At 35.1% G+C, this 22055-nt stretch overlaps 3 protein-coding genes across 3 annotated transcripts in view; all 3 read right to left on the minus strand.

Annotated features, from left to right (window-relative positions):
• Positions 1–16853: 16853 nt before the first annotated feature.
• On the minus strand, positions 16854–17941 carry LOC141690487 (uncharacterized). The gene is made up of 2 exons (XM_074495281.1): positions 17657–17941; positions 16854–17528 (listed from the first exon to the last, which is right to left on the minus strand). Exons 1-2 carry the CDS (start codon positions 17939–17941, stop codon positions 16854–16856), a joined length of 960 nt encoding a protein of 319 aa, XP_074351382.1.
• An 81-nt stretch (positions 17942–18022) lies between these two features.
• On the minus strand, positions 18023–18358 carry LOC141690488 (uncharacterized). The gene has a single exon (XM_074495283.1). The coding sequence runs from the start codon at positions 18356–18358 to the stop codon at positions 18023–18025; it is 336 nt and encodes a 111-aa protein (XP_074351384.1).
• Positions 18359–18383: 25 nt separating this feature from the next.
• Positions 18384–22055, minus strand: part of LOC141690489 (uncharacterized) — a 35113-nt gene continuing 31441 nt past the window's right edge. Inside the window, exons 7-8 of the mRNA XM_074495284.1 lie at positions 18824–18962; positions 18384–18493 (exon numbers count right to left, since the gene is read on the minus strand). Coding sequence (XP_074351385.1) covers positions 18384–18493; positions 18824–18962 — 249 coding nt within the window. The remainder of the gene's footprint in view (positions 18494–18823; positions 18963–22055) is intronic.

Below are 22055 nucleotides of genomic sequence, written 5' to 3' on the forward strand. Positions count from 1 at the left end.
ATAAATCAAATTTAGTTTTCACCTAAATAAGAAACATTTTTTTAACACAACTATTTTCTGAGTTGAAATGAATAATATGTTTGACTGAAGATTAACATAACTGAGTGATCCATATTGATGACAATACTCCATATGAACAATTTATTTTAATATATTAAAAATATAAATTATTAAAAAACTTATTTTTCCCTTTGAGATGCATTAACCGACCTTTTTTGGGATAAAAATACTAATTCGAAGTAGTTCAAAATTTGTTAAATAATTGGAATTTTTTTCGGGTTACAGTTTGAGGTTCTTATATAATATGATATATTGTCAAGTTTTAAATTAATATGAATAGGTAGGTGAATTAGTATCAATGAATTAAAATAACATTATAATAATTATCGAAAGAATAAAATATTGATATTTGATTTTGGACGTAGATTTAGACCAAATGGTTGTAATAGATAATTATGTTGGTCCTAATTTAGGCCAATTTTTAGGGGGGAAATTTTGGGCACTGTAGGACTTAACCTTAGGCAATGGATAGTGCCACCCTTAATTTTGGTCGCCAGTCTTCACCGGCCTAAATCTTGTTTAAAAATAAACTCCAAATTTATATATATATATATATATATATAAAGTACTTTTGAAAAATAAGATTTAACGTTTAAGTTAAATATATAGTAATTATTTAACAAAAATATATTACAAACCGTGATTTGTTTTAAATACAATTTATAATATAGTTGGTTGAAGATGTACTTGATTTAAGTGCTACAATTCAAGAGCCTATGGAAATTCATATATATATATATATTATATTAATAAAAAAATTTATTTTTTCTTTTTTGACTATAGTGATGTCTAATATTATAATAATAGATTTTAGAATATAATATTTCGGTAAAAAAAATTTACACTCCTTCAAATCGATATGATAAAGGATTGAAATAATGTTTGACCGAATATATGAGTTAGTTAAATTAAATAAGTGCATAACATAATTTATAGTTATAAAAACCTCTGCATTTTAATTAAAAAAAGTTGAACTAAACCACATACAACCCAATAGACTGGGTGCTTGCAAGTTGCAGTTATTGAACACGCAGGGGGAGAGCCGAGGGAAAGGGGTTGTCCAGTAACTTCTACAAACTGAGAAAGGGGTTTCTTAGGTTCTGAGGGGCTCATTGCACATTGTTAAAGGCAAGAAGTTCTTTTCTTCAATCTTCAGTAGTTGTTCATCTGCGATATATATGATCAATTAAACTATTAGACATATATGTACTCATGGCGGCTTCCTATGACGCAGGAGGGGTGTGTTATTCAGAATGAAAGGAATGCAATTTCTATGTCCTATTTTTCTAGAAGCATATAATAAAGGAGAGCTGGTATGTTGTTTCCCACTTTGTGATCATAAATCTTTATATTAAGGCATGTACTTATACTTCAGTTCTTTTCGAATTTGCTTAGTCAGTACAATTAATCTATTTATATTTTTTCGAATCAGCCTTTTCCTGAGGAGTTTGTAAAAATGTGGGTAATCAATTGACCAGAACAGTGTATTTTCGGGTTAGAAATGGTGATGCATGGCAATGTTCATTAGATAGTTCCAATGCATGCATATGAAATGTTGGGAAAATAATGGATTTTTATGCAATCAAACCATACAGTGTCTTCCTTCTTGATTACAAAGACCATGGACATTTTCATGTTCAAATATTTGATGGTAATACGGTGGAGATTGATTACCCACTAAGGCCTATTCAGTATCATAAAGTGTGCAGTACAAGACGTGATCGGAAAAATTTTAGTCCAGCAAAAATTGAGAAACTGGCAGCAAGGTTCTTCTACAATGCAATGGGTGACAGCCGCTTAAGTGACAGAGTTTACATTGGCAAAGAATACCTGCAAAAAAATGCTTACACTCAGGTTTTCTCAATCAAATGTCATTTCTCCTTGCTACTTTTACTATTAAGTTCAATTGTAATTCTATATTGGTTAGGTGCTGCCCAATGATGTAATCGCCCGATTAAATGTACATGAACAAATGACCTGGGTTCAGTTATGCCTGAACAAAAGTAGTTGGATTATAAACATGAAATGGGAGAATGGGAATTTGCTCTTTAACGAAGAGTGGACAAAATTCTGTGGATATGTGAACTTGAAAGAATGGGATGTTTGTTTGATTTCACTTACAGAGCATTCGTAGAGGTTGAATATAAGTATCATTGACAATGATAATGACAATGAATCAAAAAATGAAGGTATATTTGCCATTCTTTATCGGACCTCACAAACATTAACTGTATATGATAAAATTGTTAACCATGTTGTATTCTTCTTGGGCAGTTCATGGAAGTGGAACTTCAGACAAAAAATGTTTCAAAATGGTTACTCATGACATGCTGCATGACGTGTATCTGGTAACGTAATTGCATTAAATACATTTGTTGCAACAATTTTAGGGTGTGGCTAATACATTTATGTTCTTCACATCTATATTTATAATATATAGGAATTACCATCAAAGTTTATAGACGCTTATGGTTCAATGCTGGCAACGAAAGTTAGGTTGTCCTTTGGTGACAGGTGGCAGTACATTGCTAAGTTCTCTGAGCTCAATAAACGTTTGTTCGATTTGGATGAAGTTTTCAACAATTATTCTGTGAGGGAGAGTTTTTGGATTTTCTTCGAATTTATTGGTCCATCAAGTCTATACTTAACAATGTTTAACATAAATTGTATGGATATTCTTAATTCTACACCCGGTAAAGTGTCTTTGAAAGAGTTGGGGAAATGACTGTATTTTGAGGTTACTGATATTTCTATGTCAGATTCAGATTCTTCAGGTACTTTTTATTTGACCATACAGTATATTACCAAAGAACCATACAAAATAACCAAATATTCCTTTACTTTATAACAGATGCTCATTTGGATAAATTGCCAGACCATACAACAAGTATAACAATACTCTGTCCATTTATGTACGGCTGTTTGTTGGGCTCTATGCATAATTCATACTAATTCTTTCTATTCCAGGATTGGTTAATGACATTTCATCAGGAGGAAGTCAATTACCTGGGATTTTGCATGATGCGGCTGAGGCAAATGTCGAGGAAGGTACCTTTGAATTGATGGGTTAATTACTTGTTATAGTTTCATACGTAAGTGTATATTTTGTGCGGATGATCGTTGGGCTGTATGCAAAATTATAACTAATTATTTCTATTCCAGGATTGGTTAATGAGATATCATCGGGAGGAAGTCAAATACCTGGGATTTTGCATGATGCGGCTCATGCAAATGTGGAGGAAGGTACATTTCAATTGATGGGTGTAATATATGGGATATATTGTGTAATTATTTTTGCTAATAAATAATTATTATATGTGTTCAGTATCTATTCTATGAATTATTTGTTAAGTGTTAAATGTGTTTTGATGTTTAAAAATATTATTAATTAAGTATTTTAATTTTTATATGTCCAAAATAAAATATAGATAATTGTCATATCTTCCTAATTATTTTTATGTTGATTTATGAATTTATAAGAATCATATGAAATTTACAAAATCTTTTTCCGGGTATTTAAAATCTATTTTATAAAAACGGGAACCAACCGACGTCATCCGTTGTTACATTTTTGGAACCCGAAACTCTTCCGAGAACTCCTTCCTAACCCAATTGTAATATTCCGAGCAGATTCCATTTTTCGACTTTCTCGATCCGGTGTACGGTTTGTCCTGCGCGGGTCCCGGTAAATCAATAAAACCCGTATTTTCGATAAAAGGGAGCTTTTTATTAAACTATCCCAATTATCACCTCGTAGTACGTGTAACCAAGCGCTGAGACCAAGACCGCAGTACAAATTGTACTGATTTGGATAATTATCCCGAAAACCGATATCATTTGGATCAGTTTTTACAAATAAACGTACCGTTTTATATCCGGAATGATCCAACGGGATACTAATTTTCCGTAATTATAAATAGCCTTTATCGTATCAAAAACATTTGCAGTCAGTAATTATATAAATTTCCAGAGAAAATTCATATATTCATAAACCTTTATGAGAATCAAACCAACAATCGGAGGTGTTACCGGGGTCCGTTTGAAAAGCTCGAGTACTCAAAACGAAGGTCTTGAGGTGTTCTATCAGATTCTGTGTTCCAAATCACTGCAGAAATCAAGGTTCATTTTCTGAAAAATTATTTATTTTCGAATTAATTTTATTAAAAATATGAATTTTTGTTCGGATGATTGTTTGTATGATTTGATGCTTGCATGTTGTAGAGCTTGTTTTCCTGATGATTTTCATATGTCATACGTCTGATTTGGAGTTCAATAACATGCTCAAAAGTGGGTTTAATTCTCGAATTTTAAAATTAGGGTTTATAACCCGTATGAATATTTTCAATTGAAATTTGGGTCTTTTTGATTTAGGGGTTATTAGCTGTTGATTTATAGTGGATTATGTTCCTTATAAAATTTGCAATCGATTGGTATGTAGCTCGTTAACAGAGGATTAGTGAATCGAAGGGAGTTATGTTTTGAAGATTTTCGATGTTCGCCGGAAACCGGCAATGTTCTAGGTCATTTTCCGGCTAGAACAGGGATGATTGATGTGTTTTGATTGCATGAATAAGTTCCTGGTGATGTGTAGATCGTATTTGGAGGTGTTGGTGGGGTGAGAACGCCGGGATCGTCTTCTCCGGCGAGCCAAAACTTTTCCGGCGTCCCCCCTGTAAAATTACAGTCTAGTACCTTATCTTTTGGGGAAGAAACAGTTAGGTCCCTGAGGTTTCCAGAACTTGCAAATTTTGGATTCCTGTTTTAAAAATATTCAAAAATCATTATTCCTATTTATTTTTATTATAAAAATTCGATTTTAATTTCTGAAAATTCCAAAAATTATTATTTTAATTCCAAAAAAATTATATTTAATTAAAAATAAATCTGAATTAATTAGTTAATTAATTTCTGTTAATTTTTAATTGATTAATTAGTCAATTAATTCCAAAATTAATTGATTAATTGATTTAATTAATTATTAATTAATTTTAGTTAATTAATTAATTAGATTTAATTATTTAAAAATAATTTAAAAATTCCGAAAAATAGTTTCGAGATTTAAAATATTATTTTAAATTGTTTTCAAGGCTCGATAATTATTATGAAATTGTTTTGAAGCCAGAATTGGCCAACCGAACCCTGTTTACTACTTCGAAATTGATTCAACGATCTGTTTTAATTCCGAAAAATATTTTAAAAATCATTTTAAATATTCGAAAGCCTATTTATGACCCAAGACTTCTTTATAAATGATATATCATTGATTATGTGACGTGTTGTGTGTTATATATGACTTATTGGTTAACTATCGGTCTATATATTCAATATTTACTTGTTTATTGCATAACTTTCAATCCGTTAATCGGATTTGGGTGAAACGAAGGGTAGATAGAAGTATGTGTCGAATAGAATCGTATGAGTTAAATATTGATAGATGTTTATGTTATGTCAGCAGAAGAGGCAAGGCGTAGGAAAGGGAAACAGATAGTCAAGGAGTAAGACAGTGGTGATTGAGAGCAAGTGTAGTGTAGTAAGCTTGTACCAGGAAAGTGTTCTGAACTTTCTCGAGATATTATAGTGATTAATAGTCCTGTTTTATATTACAAGTGCTTTGAAGCACTGAACCCTAAACCCTGATTCCAGTTATTGATCTTGAGCTGTAAACCTGATTCTTTCTAAACCATTAATTGTTGTATCCCCAAATATGAACCTCAAATATACGATACTACTCCACAAATACATACAAACTAATTATCAAACACTGAACCAGATTGCTTACACACTCAAACCATTGTATCTTATGCTTTGAAAGACCAAATCCTTGAAACCCTGAAATACTGATTCTTTTATTATCCAGTTCTTTCACTACCTAGCAGCCAAGCTTTGGAAATGCCATATTGATGTTTATGTAGATTGAAACCATTTTCATTATTGTACGTCCAATGTTGTTAATGATCCTGTTTATTGTTTATTACTACTTATTCTGTTATTAAGGTAGAATTGGATTGTTTTTATAAAATTGTGGACCAAATTCGTGGTCAGACCATATAATGGTCAAGTTAGGCCAATATGTGCCTTGGATCCAGTAGTTAGAGTAGTGCTATGTGCTTTGCTCGGGGTTAGTGCGTGACTGATCAGCAGCCTAACCTTGGTTTTAAAATGAAAATATAATATCCAATTCTAAATCATAATCCATTGTTCACTTGTTATCATAACCATATTTACCTGATGATCATTATTCTCAGTTTTGTCATCGTGACTTGCTGAGCTAGTTATCTCATTTGTGCAATGTTATTTATGTTCTTTTCCAGTTAAGAAGGAACCGGTTGGTACCGAGGATCCCCAGTCCAGCGTGAGAGCTAGGGGTTCAGGTTGATCGAGTTGAGCTAGTAGGCTTCTTTTGGGAGTAATTTGAGTTTGTAAAAGTTTGTAATAATGTTTAATACTCAATGTTGAGTTGGAATAGTTGGGATTTGAACTGTTTGTAATATAAGTGTATGTTGGGCTTGTGTGTATACTTTAACCTGTTGCGGTCCGTGGTAGTTGGTAAGTAGGGTCACTGCATATCATTATTATTATCTTTATCATTGTTATAAGCAGGTTGTTAATAAGGTGTGTGTGTGGACCCCAAACTTCTGACCCAGGTTTGTAGGGCGCCACAGGTTTGGTATCAGAGCTACAGGTTATAAGTCACTGACACAAGCCTAGATTGACGGGAATGGGTAGAGGGTTAGGATTAGAAGTAAGGAATAGAAAGATAGAACGTCGAGAGGTTGAGTGCTATGGTATAACAGGTATTAGTGTAATTCGCGTCATGGTTCGAGATTCTTATATTGCGATATAATTTCAGATAGCAGCAATGGCCGACTCTTTTATCCCCGTATCAGCTAATCACTCAGAGCCTTCAGTTGGAGTACCGTCTTTGGATCCACGTCCTGTTGTTCCACCAGTGTTGGCTATACTACCTCCACCTGTGTTGCAGCCCGTATCACTACAGGCTATTCCACCCCCAGGCATGAGGCCACCTATTAGAGGACCTCCACCAGCAGATTCAGACTCCACTGGGCATTCAGTTGTGAGTGCCCCATTTCAGTCTACATTGCCCCCAGTTCCTTACTACCGGTATGAGGCTCTTCTACTGGAGCGTGATTCCTTATTGGCCCAGATCCGAGAGCTACAACATATCATTAGGACTACTGATGTTGATCGTGGTGTGAGGGAGCTTCGAGAGGAGATTCATATGACACGGAGGGTTCTTGAGGCTAGGCTACATGGAGCTACACTACCTGGCGGAGGCCCTGATGCACGGATGGGCTGGGCTACTGAGGTGATGGAGGACTTTGAGAGGCTGGCAGGGCAAGAGTTTCCTTAGAGTTGAATCAGAGATCCAGAGATAGAGATGCTGAGCAGTGTTGTTATGTTTATTTAGTATATACAGTAGTGTGTAGTGTGTATTAGTAGAATTTTGGGTTGTATTTATAGACTAGCTATGCTGACTAGTGAGTAGGTTATTGTACCCTTTTGCTTTCACTTTCGAAGCGTCTTTACGCTTGTACTACCCAAAACTTTTGATCTATATATATCGGTACCTTTTTCCTTTCCAGTATTGTCATTTATTTTACTGCACCTGTTTTACTTTACCTTATTTATTGCACCAGTTATACCCATGTGATACCATGTACCATGTTTTCCATAACTGTTTATATTCTGTAAAGAAGCATGCAATTTACTTAGTTACAACTGTTTTCAAAAGGAGATATTTCTGTTTTACAAAACTTTTCTTTTATGCAAAGAATTTGATTTAAAAGCTAAATAAGTTGTTTGATTCTTTACAGAAAATGCCTCCCAGAAGAAATACCCGCACCAGTTTGATTCTTTACAGAAAATGCCTCCCAGAAGAAATACCCGCACCAACACCCAGAATGAAGAAACCAACAACAACAATAATAACAATCAAGATGATACAAACCAGAATGCAAACCCAGGACCTATAGACCCAGCAATAGCCCAGATTCTTCAAATCTTGGCCCAACAAACAGTTCACCTGGCACAACAACAACAAAGACAGACCAATCCCCAGGTAACTTTCAAAACTTTTCAGGCAGTAAACCCACCAGAATTCAAGGGTTCCTTAGAACCGATTGAAGCAAATGTTTGGTTAAAGGAGATAGAGAAGGCATTTGCCTTAGTAAAAGTAAAGGATGAACAGAAGGTTGAGTTTGCAGGTTACTATTTGAAGAATGAGGCCACCTATTGGTGGGAGATGGTGCAGACATTGGAAGGTACAGATGTTATTACTTGGGAGAGGTTTAAGGAATTCTTTTTAGAAAAGTATTTTCTTCGGTTTGTCCAGGATCAGATGGAGTTGAAGTTTTTAGAACTAAAGCAAGGAAACATGTCGGTGACAGATTATGAGAGTAAGTTTGAGGAATTGTCAAGGTATGTGCCGTCGTATGTGGATACTGACCAGAAGAAGGCTAAAAGATTTCAGCAAGGTTTGAAACCATGGATCTGAGGGAAGGTAGCCATTTTTGAATTGGATACCTATGCAGGAGTTGTACAGAAGGCTATGATCGCATAGACAGAGAGTGAGATGTCACAAAAGGAGAAAGAAAGCAAGAAAAGAAAATTTGAAGGGAATGAAGGTCAGTCACAACCAGGGAAGTTTCCAAATTTTAAGAAGGGCAAGTTTCAGCTAGGAAGAAATTTTAATTTCAAGAGACAAAATGCAGGCGACGGAAGCCAGGGCAACCGTCCATTTAATGTGAATCAGCCAAATCAGTTGAGATTAACTTTTCCAGATTGTCAAGTATGTGGGAAGAAGCATGGGGGAGTTTGTAATAAGTTGAATGTAGTTTGTTTCAAGTGCAATCAGAAAGGGCACTATTCAAGGGAGTGCCGAAATCAGCCAGCAAGAGAGCCAGTAAATAAGGATCAGCCTATCTGGAATCCAGCAGTGAAGGTTCCAGCCATTGGATTTACGTGCTTCAAATGTGGGAAGCCAGGACATATAGCCAGGGATTGCAAGACACCAGCCCCAGTCGGTAATGTATTGAGGATTATGGGGTCTACCCCAGCAGTGAATGAGACTCCAATGGCTACAGTTTTTGACATGTCTGTGAAGGATGCTATCCAGGATACGGATGTCATGGCAGGTACGCTTAATGTGAATTCTTTATGTGCCAAAGTGTTAATAGATTCGGGAGCAACTCGATCATTTGTTTCACAAGATTTTGTTAGTAAGTTAAATTGTCCAGTTGAGTATTTAAATGAAATAATGACTGTGGAATTGGCAAATCAAGAACGAGTATCTATTAATCAAGTTTGTGGGAATTGTGAGATTGAGATTTCCGGTAGTAAGTTTTTTGTAGATTTGGTACCATTTAAGTTAGGAGAATTTGACGTTATCTTAGGAATGGATTGGTTATCTAAGCACGATGCCCAGATAGATTGTCGAAATAAGAAGTTAATGGTGAAAATGCTAGACAAAAGAATAGTAACGTTCTAGGGCCAGAAACAAGTAAAGAAGTTCATAACGATGATTCAATCCAAGAAGTTACTACGACAAGGATGCGGGCATTTCGTGGCATATGTGATTGATAGGAGTCAGGAGCCTGCGAAACTTGAAGATATTCTAGTAGTGAATGAATTTCCAGACGTGTTTCCCGACGAGTTACCAGGACTTCCTCCAGATAGAGAAATTGAGTTTGCAATCGACTTAGCACCTGGAACAGAACCGGTATCCAAGGCCCCGTGTAGAATGGCGCCCGTTGAGATGAAAGAGCTAGCGAAACAATTGCAAGAGTTATTAGAAAAAGGGGTAATCAGACCCAGTGTATCCCCGTAGGGTGCACCAGTATTATTTGTCAAGAAGAAAGATGGAAGCATGAGACTGTGCATCGACTATAGGGAGCTCAATAAGCTTACAATCAAGAACAAGTATCTGTTACCCAGAATTGACGATCTATTTGACCAACTGAAGGGAGCCAAGTACTTCTCCAAGATTGATTTAAGATCGGGATATCATCAACTGAAAATTAAGCCAGAAGATATACCGAAGACAGCTTTCAGAACAAGGTATGGACATTACGAATTTTTAGTGATGTCTTTTGGATTGACCAATGCCCCGACAGCGTTTATGGACCTGATGAATAGAATTTTTAAGGAATACTTAGACAAGTTCGTCATTGTGTTTATAGACGATATTTTGATTTATTCAAAGGCGGAAGGGGATCATGCGGAATAATTGAGAACAACTTTGGAGATTTTAAGGAAAAAGAAGTTATATGCTAAATTCTCGAAGTGTGAGTTTTGGCTACAAGAAGTTCAATTCTTAGGACAAATAGTCAGTAATGAAGGGATCAAAGTGGACCCAGCAAAGATCGAGGCAATTACAAACTGGGAAAGACCGAGAACACCCACCGAGGTAAGAAGTTTCTTAGGATTAGCGGGATATTATCGTTGATTCGTTCAAAATTTTTCAAGGATTGCAATACCATTGACAAAGATTACACGGAAGAATGAAAAGTTAATATGGAACGACAAGTGCGAAGAAAGTTTTTAGAAATTGAAGCAACAATTAATCACAACACCTGTTTTGTCACTTCTAGACGATCAAGGGAATTTTGTAATTTATAGCAATGCTTCTCATAAAGGACTAGGATGCGTTCTAATGCAGCACGATAAGGTGATTGCGTATGCGTCAAGGCAATTGAAACCACACGAACATAAATATCCTACTCATGATTTGGACCTAGCAGCCATAGTTTTTGCTTTGAAAATTTGGAGACATTATCTGTATGGAGAAAAGTGCGAGATTTACACGGATCACAAAAGCTTAAAGTACATATTCACACAGAAGGAGCTTAATATGAGGCAAATGAGATGGTTAGAATTGATCAAGGATTACGATTGCTCGATTAATTATCATCCCGGTAAAGCGAACATTGTAGCAGACGCGTTGAGTCGGAAGGAAAAGTTAAATGTGTTATCGATACCTGAAGAGATATATAAGGAATTTCAGAAACTGGAATTGGAGATTAAAGTTTGCAGGCCTAATGAACCAAAAGTGTACAGTATGACTTTTCAGTCGGAGTTGCTAGAGAAAATAAAGAAGTGTCAGGAAGATGTAATGGATCAAGATATAAATCATTTGGTAGGTGAGGAATTGTGCATGCAGAAGGATGATCAGGGTATTCTTAGGTTTTCTTCAAGAATTTGGATTCCACCGGTGACGGAGCTGAAGAATGAAATTTTACTGGAAGCACATAATTCAAGGTATTCAATCCATCCAGGAAGTACCAAAATGTACAGAGATTTAAAGGAAAATTATTGGTGGCCAGATATGAAGAGGGAAATTGCGGAATGGGTTAGCAGATGTTATACATGTCAGAGAGTTAATGCCGAACATCAAAGACCAAGTGGATTGCTACAACCATTGGAGATTCCAGAGTGGAAGTGGGAACCTATTGCCGTAGATTTCATAGTTGGATTACCAAAGACAAGGGCTAATCATGATGCCATTTGGATTATAGTGGATAAACTTACGAAGTCAGCTCATTTTCTGCCTATAAATGAAAGATTTTCACTCGACAAGTTGGTCCATATGTACCTGAAGGAAATTGTAGTTCGTCATGGAGTTCCTGTGTCTATCGTATCTGATCGAGATCCAAGATTTAATTCAATATTTTGGAAGAGTTTTCAAGAATGTTTGGGAACAAGACTGAATATGAGTACAGCCTACCACTCAAAGACGGACGACCAAAGTGAAAGAACGATCCAGACGATTGAGGACATGTTACATGTTTGTGCTATTGATTTCAAAGGAAGTTGGGACGAGCATTTACCTCTGGTAGAATTTGCTTATAACAATAGTTATCATGCCAGTATTGGGATGCCACCCTATGAAGCCCTTTATGGACGCAAATGCAGATCTCCAGTGTATTGCGACGAAGTAGGAGAACACAAAATACTTGGACCTGAACTAGTACAGCAGACAAAAGAAGTGGTTGAAATTATCCAAAAGAGATTGATAGCCGCACAGGACCGTCAAAGGAAATATGCAGACCAGTCAAAGAAAGACATGGAATTCGAAGAAGGAAGCTTGGTATTACTGAAAGTATCACCGTGGAAGGGACTAACGAGGTTTGGAAAGAAAGGAAAGCTGAGCCCAAGATATGTCGGACCTTTTGAGATTCTAAAGTGCGTTGGCAAAGTAGCTTACGAATTGGCGTTACCTCCGTACATGGAGCACATTCACAATGTTTTTCACGTATCAATGCTTAAGAAGTATAATCCAGACTCCAGGCATGTAATAAATATGAGCCAATAGAGCTTCAGGCAGATTTGTCATATGTAGAGAGTCCAATAGAGATTCTAGAGAAAAGAGAGAAGGTATTGAGGAATAAAGTGGTAAAGCTAGTAAGAGTGTTATGGAGAAACCCAAAGGTTGAAGAGTCAACCTGGGAGTTAGAAAGTGATATGAGAGAAAAGTACCCTCGTTTGTTTTCTTAGGAGATTCTGAGGACAGAATCCTTTTAAGGGGGGAAGGATGTAATATCCGGGATATATCGTGTAATTATTTTTGCTAATAAATAATTATTATATGTGTTCAGTATCTATTCTGTGAATTATTTATTAAGTGTTAAATGTGTTTGGATGTTTAAAAATATTATTAATTGAGTATTTTAATTTTTATATGTCCAAAATAAAATATAGATAATTGTCATATATAAAATATTTTTCTGGGTATTTAAAATCTATTTAATAAAAATGGGAACCGACCGACGTCATCCGTTGTTACGTTTTTGGAACCCGAAACTCTTCCGAGAACTCCTTCCTAACCTAATTGTAATATTTCGAGCATATTCCATGTTTTGACTTTCTCGATCCGGTGTACGATTTGTCCTGCACGGGTCCCGACGCAATATTTTCGATACAATATTCGTCTCGGTAAATCAATAAAACCCATTTTTATGATAAATGGGAGCTTTTTATTAAACTATCCCAATTATCACCTCGTAGTACGTGTAACCAGGCACTGAGACCAAGACCGCAGTACAAATTGTTCTAATTTGGATAATTATCCCGAAAACCGATACCGTTTGGATCAGTTTTTACAAATAAATGTACCGTTTTATATTCGGAATGATCCAACGGGATACTAATTTTCTGTAATTATAAATAGCCTTTACCGTATTTTATTTCGTATCAAAAATCATTTGCAGTCAGTAATTATATAAATTTCCAGAGAAAATTTATATATTCATAAACCTTTCTGAGAATCAAACCAACAATCGGAGGTGTTACCGGAGTCCGTTTGAAAAGCTCGAGTACTCAAAACGAAGGTCTTGAGGTGTTCTATCAGATTCTGTGTTCCAAATCACTGCAGAAATCAAGGTTTATTTTCTGAAAAATTATTTATTTTCGAATTAATTTTATTAAAAATATGAATTTTTGTTCGGATGATTGTTTGTATGATTTATTGCTTGCATGTTGTAGAGCTTGTTTTCCTGATGATTTTCATATGTCATACGTCTGATTTGGAGTTCAACAACATGCTCAAAAGTGGGTTTAATTCTCGAATTTTAAAATTAGGGTTTATAACCCGTATGAATGTTTTCAATCGAAATTTGGGCCTTTTTGATTTAGGGGTTATTAGTTGTTGATTTATAGTGGATTATGTTCCTTATAAAATTTGCAATCGATTGGTATGTAGCTCGTTAACAGAGGATTAGTGAATCGAAGGGAGTTGTGTTTTGAAGATTTTCGATGTTCGCCGGAAACCGGCAATGTTCTTGGTCATTTTCCAGCCAGAACAAGGATGATTGATGTGTTTTGATTGCATGAATAAGTTCCTGGTGATGTGTAGATCGTATCTGGAGGTGTTGGTGGGGTGAGGACGCCGGGATCGTCTTCTCCGGCGAGACAGAACTTTTCCGGTGACCCCCCTGTAAAATTACAGTCTAGTACCTTATCTTTTGGGGAAGAAACAATTAGGTCCCTGAGGTTTCCAGAACTTGCAAATTTTGGATTCCTGTTTTAAAAATATTCAAAAATCATTTTTCCTATTTATTTTTATTATAAAAAATCAATTTAAATTTCTGAAAATTCCAAAAATTATTATTTTAATTCCAAAAAAATTATATTTAATTCAAAAATAAATCTGAATTTATTAGTTAATTAATTTCAGTTAATTTTTTATTGATTAATTAGTCAATTAATTCGAAAATTAATTGATTAATTGATTTAATTAATTATTAATTGATTATTTAATTATTTAATTAAATTTAATTATTTAAAAATGATTTAAAAATTCCGAAAAATAGTTTCGAGCTTTAAAATATTATTTTAAATTGTTTTCAATGCTTGATAATTATTATGAAATTGTTTTGAAGCCAGAATTGGCCAACCGAACCCTGTTTACTACTTCGAAATTGATTCAACGAGCTGTTTTAATTCCGAAAAATGTTTTAAAAATCATTTTAAATATCCGAAAGCCTATTTATGACCCGAGACTTCTTTGTAAATGATATATCATTGATTATGTGACGTGTTATGTGTTATATGTGACTTGTTGGTTAACTATCGGTCTATATATTCCATGTTTACTTGTTTATTGCGTAACTTTCAATCCGTTAATCGAATTTGGGTGAAACGAAGGGTAGATAGAAGTATGTGTCGAATAGAATCATATGAGTTAAATATTGCTAGATGCTTATGTTATGTGAGCAGAAGAGGCAAGTCATAGGAAAGGGAAACAGATAGTCAAGGAGTAAGACATTGGTGATTGAGAGTAAGTGCAGTGTAGTAAGCTTGTACCAGGAAAGTGTTCTGAACTTTCTCGAGATATTATAGTGATTGATAGTCCTGTTTTATATTGCAAGTGCTTTGAAGCACTGAACCCTAAACCCTGATTCCAGTTATTGATCTTGAGCTGTAAACCTGATTCTTTCTAAACCATTGATTGTTGTATCCCCAAATATGAACCTCAAATATACGATACTACTCTACAAATACATACAAACTAATTATCAAACACTGAACCAGATTGCTTACATACTCAAACCATTGTATCTTATGGTTTGAAAGACCAAATCCTTGAAACCCCGAAACACTGATTCTTTTGTTATCCAATTCTTTCACTACCTAGCAGCCAAGCTTTGGAAATGCCATATTGATCTTTATATAGATTGAAACCATTTTCATTATTGAACGTCCAATGTTATTAATGATCCTGTTTATTGTTTATTACTGCTTATTCTGTTATTATGGTAGAATTGGATTGTTTTTATAAAATTGTGGACCAGATTCGTGGTCGGACCATATAATGGTCAAGTTAGACCAATGTGTGCCTTAGATCCAGTAGTTAGAGCAGTGCTGTGTGCTTTGCTCGGGGTTAGTGCGTCACTGATCAGCAGCCTAACCTTGGTTTTTAAATTGAAAATATAATATCCAATTCTAAATCATAATCCATTGTTCACTTATTATCATAACAATATTTACCTGATGATTATTATTCTCAGTTTTGTCATTGTGACTTGCTGAACTAGTTAGCTCATTTGTGCAATGTTGTTTATGTTCTTTTCCAGTTAAGAAGGAACCAGTTGGTACCGAGGATCCCCAGTCCAGCGCGAGAGCTAGGGGTTCAGGTTGATCGAGTTGAGCTAGTAGGCTTCTTTTGGGAGTAATTTGAGTTTGTAAAAGTTTGTAATAATGTTTAATACTCAATGTTGAGTTGGAATAGTTGAGATTTGAACGGTTTGTAATATAAGTGTGTGTTGGGCTTGTGTGCATACTTTAATCTGTTGCGGTCCGTGGTAGTTGGTAAGTAGGGTCACTGCATATCATTATTATTATCTTTATCATTGTTATAAGCAGGTTGTTAATAAGGTGTGTGTGTGGACCCCAAACTTCTGACCCGGGTTTGGAGGGCGCCACAATGGGTTAATGACTTGTTATAGTTTCATACGTCAATGTAAAATTTTATGCCTCTTTAGGATCCACCCAAGCAAATGCAGAAGTATATTTTGGTGAAGAAGAAAATACCCTTTCCTTCACAGTAACTCTGTTGCCGTTACATGTTGATCAAAGAGGACACGGAGTGGTATGATAACTTGTACCCAGTCCTTGTAAAAAATTGATTATGCTTAATCCGTACTTGTACTCTAAACTTTTTTTTAATTTTCCATATAGTATTTTCCAAGACACATGCTCCAAGTATTTCAACCATGGACCAAATCTACTCTCATTAGACTTCTATTTGGAGATGGTACTTGGTATGTCGCTGTTCAATGAAAGAGGAAAACATGTCGATTTGGATTGTGCTGGAACGATTTCACCTACGATAATAACTTTGTTGCAGGCAACAGACTATAATTCATGTACCAAACAACTTCACATTCAGAGTTGTTCTTCTTACTTAATTCCACTTGCAATCTGGCATCAAGGTTATCTCAAAGCCAATTCCAAATAACCTGTACTTTAATTTGGAACTTATTTGTACTTATGAAGTCTATTACGTTTGATCAACTCTTCGCATTTTAATTACACCTTTTCTTTATCTCTTTTGACGGTCATTAGCGTAATTCTTCTTTCATTATGTTACATGTAAGATGAAACAATTGAGAACATGTTTGTAGAAGAATAAAATACTACCAATCTGTAACATAAGTGACAATATATAATGGTAAAGAGCAATGTATTTAATACAGTAAAACATTTTCCCACAATTAGATTTACATAATTACTTAATCACAATACTGTATCGCTACACATACATAAAATCTAACAAACTAAGCTTCTCGAAGGCTGTAAAAAACTTCTTTATATACATCGTTCTGGGTTAAATTTGTAGCTGCACGAGACATATCATCAACAAATATAGTGAGGCCAGTAGGTGAGGTTACTCGACTAATAGCAACATAGTACTGTCCATGAATAAAAACTGACTTAGGTAAATATAGCCCAACTGTCTTCAGGGATTGACCTTGAGATTTATTGATTGTCATGGCATAGCATATCTGTAGAGGCATTTGTTTCCGTAACAATTTGAATGGCATTTTTGTATCTGAGGGAGAAAGCTCCATACGTGGAATGAAATGCTTTGAACCAACAAAGGTACCACAGATTACTTCACACTCCACACAGAATCTCAGGCATTTGGTCAAAATCATCCTTGCACCATTACACAAACCTAGGGTTTGGTTCAAATTATGCATTAGCATAACAACAACCCCAACCTTAAGTTTCAAATCATGAGGTGACATCCCAGCAACATTTAAGTAGTTCAAATACTCTACTGGGAAGGATTCATTCAGATCCTCATCTGTCCCACCAAATTCCTCTACATCATCAACACTAAAATAGGGCACGGATTCTCCTGGGAGCTTGTCTATAATAAGCGAATCGAGGTGGCCCACAGTCTGGTTGGTAGCGTCAAAATAGCTCTCTCGCTCAAGTACTGTGTACTGTTCCCTTCGTGCGAAAAATTAGGATACGTGCTATAAATCATGTTATCAATTGTGTTTTCAGTTTGTACATCACAGAACTGAGACGGAATCAAAATTTGATTTTCAGTGAGTGGCAAATTGCAGACCCGAGGTGGAATGACCTGGCCATTACCAATATCAAGTACCCATTTTGCAAACTTTTTAAGCTCTTCACTTTCTCTATCACTTTCACCTTGTTTCAAGCGCATGTTTTCAATCAGCAAGAATACTTGGCAAATGGACCACAGCCGTGACCTAGTGATACATGAAACTGCAATATCAGCATGATCTCCATACGTAATTACTAGGAGGATTTTACGGAAATCACCTCCTAGAACTACAGTAATACGGCCAAAAGGCATGTTGTAACATTTTGGATCAACAGCTTTCATGATATCCTTCAACGATCGGTCTAGGCATTCGAATGCGTACCTGTGCTATATAGGTGCCTCGTCCCATATTATTAGTTGTGTCTACTTTATGAGTTGCGCAATATCTGAATCATAGGAAATATTACATGTTGAACATTCATCAAGAACTATTGGAATTTTAAATCTGGAGTGCGCAGTCCGACTACCGGGCATTAACGTGGCAGCAATCCCAGAAGAAGCAACTAGAAGCACAATTTTACCTTCTGAACGTAACTTATATATAAGAGTTCTCCATAAGAATGTCTTTCCACATCCACCACTACCATAAACAAATAAAATCCCTCCAACATTACTGCCAATAGATTGTATTACTGCATAATATATTTTTCTCTGCTCCTCTGTACAGTCCTGTAGTAGCTTGGCAGTTTCATACTCCATCTTCCTGGTGTCATAGCTTGTCTCTTCAATTATCAAATTTTTTTGTTCCATTGTTCAAATAGTTGCGAGGAGGTTGAGGCAACTGATCAAATTTCTTCAAGGATTTACCAACTGACCGGAGCAACTCATCTATTTCTGCAATATTACATATATTAAACTATTGAACCACATTCAGGCAATTATAGATAAAAATTCAAACAATTAATGGACAACAGTTCGAGCTTGCAAAAGATTTAAAAAATAGTCGTAGACTATAATGTAAAAAGGTCTCATACCTCCTAAAGCATAGAACTACAGCTGCGTGTCGTTAAGAATGAATAAGGTATTTGAATAACTTTTATGTTGTCTCAGTAAATGTCATCAACCATGCTCTTCCAATATGTACTCCATAAAGTCTTCAAATCAGTGATTTACAATTGATAATAATATGGACAAAATGCTGTCGAATCTGGGGAGGTAATCTACTTGCAAAAGCTTGAGTCAATACTTCATGCCATTCTTTATCATCGTCCAATAAACCATACTCTTTACAGGCATCGCGGAATGTACTGTAATAAACTCCATTAACGGTCCGTAAAGACTCAAAGGAGGTGGCACCACGTACCTTTATAAGCAATAAACAAAGATACAAGGCTCTCCCGTACTGTGATACGCATAACACAACCTACCTATTTGAAACCCACGCTTCCTCATGCTCCATCTTCTCTCACCATCATTCTACACACAAAACCTTGGAATTTCATCATACGTGTACTTCCGTGCATTAACATCAACAGAGTTTAAAAAAAAGGCTTCTAGTTTACTGAACTTGTTCTTCTCCCTGGCAGCAACTTTCGCGCTTCATTGGCACGGAAGGTGCAATTTTTGTCACTTGGTAAGTGAAATGGAAGTCTGTCAACAGATATACTTCTATGATGGATAGGGAAGCCAAATCTCCTATAGGCTGATTCAGTACCACATAAATATCTGCCATCAAAATATGCATTTATCTAATATATTCCCTGTGACGCCCTCAATCTCGGGGTTAGGAAATGAGGAGCCACACACCACTAACTACCAATAAATAAGCATAAACCCCGATTAACTAATAATAGAATCTAAACAGGATTAAGTTTGAGACAAGATTATAACTACCAACAAGATAATATATATTATAACCTAAAATAATATTTAATTTACACAATCGATTTCGAATTGGAACCGACAGATAACCCATTGTGTCCTTATAACTTTCCAACTAAAGTGCTTGCTCACACATGCCTACGACATGGTAGGGGCCAGCATGTACGCTCTTACGAGCAGTGTGCCTAAGTCTGGCCATCTTCTCGCTTAACTGCCATGGTTAGGACAAAGCAAAATATATGAGCATAAAAAGCTCAACAACTAACTACATAGCAGTTCTATAAAGCAATAACAATAGCAAAATATGAGGCATTCTACTTTTAAATATCTAGGTGGCAAATTTCTATCTTTGGCTATACCAAGGTTATGAAGAAAGGTTTGGGCTTTCAATAATCAAGGATTAATATAGGATGAAAGCCGAAATTCATCGCAATTCAATAGAAGGAGCATCATATCATAAAGGCATAATAACATCATGGACAAGATATATGGTATCATGTTATAAACATTTATAATCAAAACAACTTCAAAAACCTCATTTTAGGATGCTACGGATTATAGCCGGTGATCAGCCGAGAAGTAATCCCGAACCTCGCTGGGTTCTCAAATATAATGGGATCCCTAGGCAACATTTAAGCCTATCAATCGGTGTGAAAGGGACTTGCATCTGAGTCCAATCCACTAAATAAAGAAAATATTCTTATGTTAAAGAGCAATTATCTTTTATAAAACTGATGCCAGGGACAAATTACAAGGATTCTAAACAATAGGATTTATATTTATCAGTCGAGGATTGGAGTTATGGGACTCTTATCAGAAATTGAATTATCTTCTCACAAGCGGGATCATCAAGGATGAGTACCAATGATTCAACAACTAAGGAAGAAAGTATTGAAAAAAAGTTATAACGATAATCAAAAAAGGTAGGAGTGTCTGATATCAAGTGTAGTACATGGCGTACATCTAGTTACAAAGTTTGGATATGGAAATAAAGGATAGTTATTAATAAAGGTAGTTCAAGGAATTCATATTATAAGCAATGGTCAATATTGGGAGTTATTGGAGCAATACTAGAAATCAAGTTCGAGGTATACAAGGGAATTAATCAACAAGGCAAATGTAATTAAGTTAATCAAGTATTCAGGTTAATCAAAATATTTTGCAAGGAAATTCATAAAGGTTCTATTAGGATTTACGAGATCATAGGGTGACAAAGGAGATAGGAAGTGTATTAGGGTATGAATCAATCAAATTGTTATAAACGAGACAAACATGATCCAACAACAAGTTATCACAAAAATAATATTAGGGTTTCTCAGAAATCAACAACAGGTTTATCATAAGTATTAAAAAAATCACTACTTTATCATGGCATTAGCAATCTCAATTCATAAGACAAGGTAGAGTTACTTGCCTTAAATCGTTTTCCTGCTTTACTGAAATTGAAACTGAACTACTGAAGCTGAACTACTGCCACCTAACTTTCCTTTCCCTTTTCTAGCCTGAATGCCTCCACTATTTGAATCAACAATTCTGAATGCCTCCGCTATCTGAATCTACAATACAAAACATAGTCCCTAATTAGCTTCTTATTAGCACTCGACGTTCCCTGAACGTCTAACGATTATCCTAACTCGCATTAAAGCTTAACTTATATACACGAGTATAATCACAGAATATTCACATAGCACTTAGTAGTATATACTTATATACTTAACTCGTATATTCAAGCATAATCATAGAGTACTCATATAATACATAGCGAGTATATACTTGTATACTTAAATCTATATCTTAACAAAACAATCATGATCTAAATAACTCGACAACCAAACAACTATTCTTTCATTTTTAACTATAAAATTCGAACCAAAACAAATGGTACCAAGCCAAGAGATCAACATACAACCAATTAACTTGACATGCAACTAACCAAATCTTTTAAACACCAAATCAATCTTACACAAACCATATAATTAGAATCCAGAATCAAATTGACCAAACAACTTAAATAAACCTTTTTTAGTACCATATACCATTCAGATTTTTCAATAATACACAAACAATTTATCAAATATCGACATGCAAGGTTCCGTTTACAATTTAAACCTATTTTAATCCATTCCAAACAAGAACACTTCTTGAAATCATTTGTTTTAAACCAAAAACTGAACCAAGACATTATTTTTGAACAAAATCTTAACATGCATAAATCCAATCATTTATTCCTTTGAAAACTGAATGAAATCCATGCTTTTAGTAATCAAAACTTAACTTATTCATACTTATCTACTCACATATCCAGTATAAACCAAATTCTATTTCCAAATTAAACAATAACCAAATTAACAACAAAACAACTTGTATGCAATCAATCAACTCAACATGCAATACTCTAAATAAAAAATCCAACTTAATTAAACCCATGATCTAATCATTTAACCCATTTTCTCTCTAAACCAAACAAAATATAACTTGATTATAATTAAAATTTTACATGCATGTAAAGAAACCAACTCAAAAACAAAGGTTTATATATATATTTATATATCATCAAAACCAATCGAACATTAAA

Source organism: Apium graveolens, chromosome 10 (assembly GCF_009905375.1).
Source record: "Apium graveolens cultivar Ventura chromosome 10, ASM990537v1, whole genome shotgun sequence".
In the NCBI taxonomy this organism is placed as follows: domain Eukaryota; kingdom Viridiplantae; phylum Streptophyta; class Magnoliopsida; order Apiales; family Apiaceae; genus Apium; species Apium graveolens.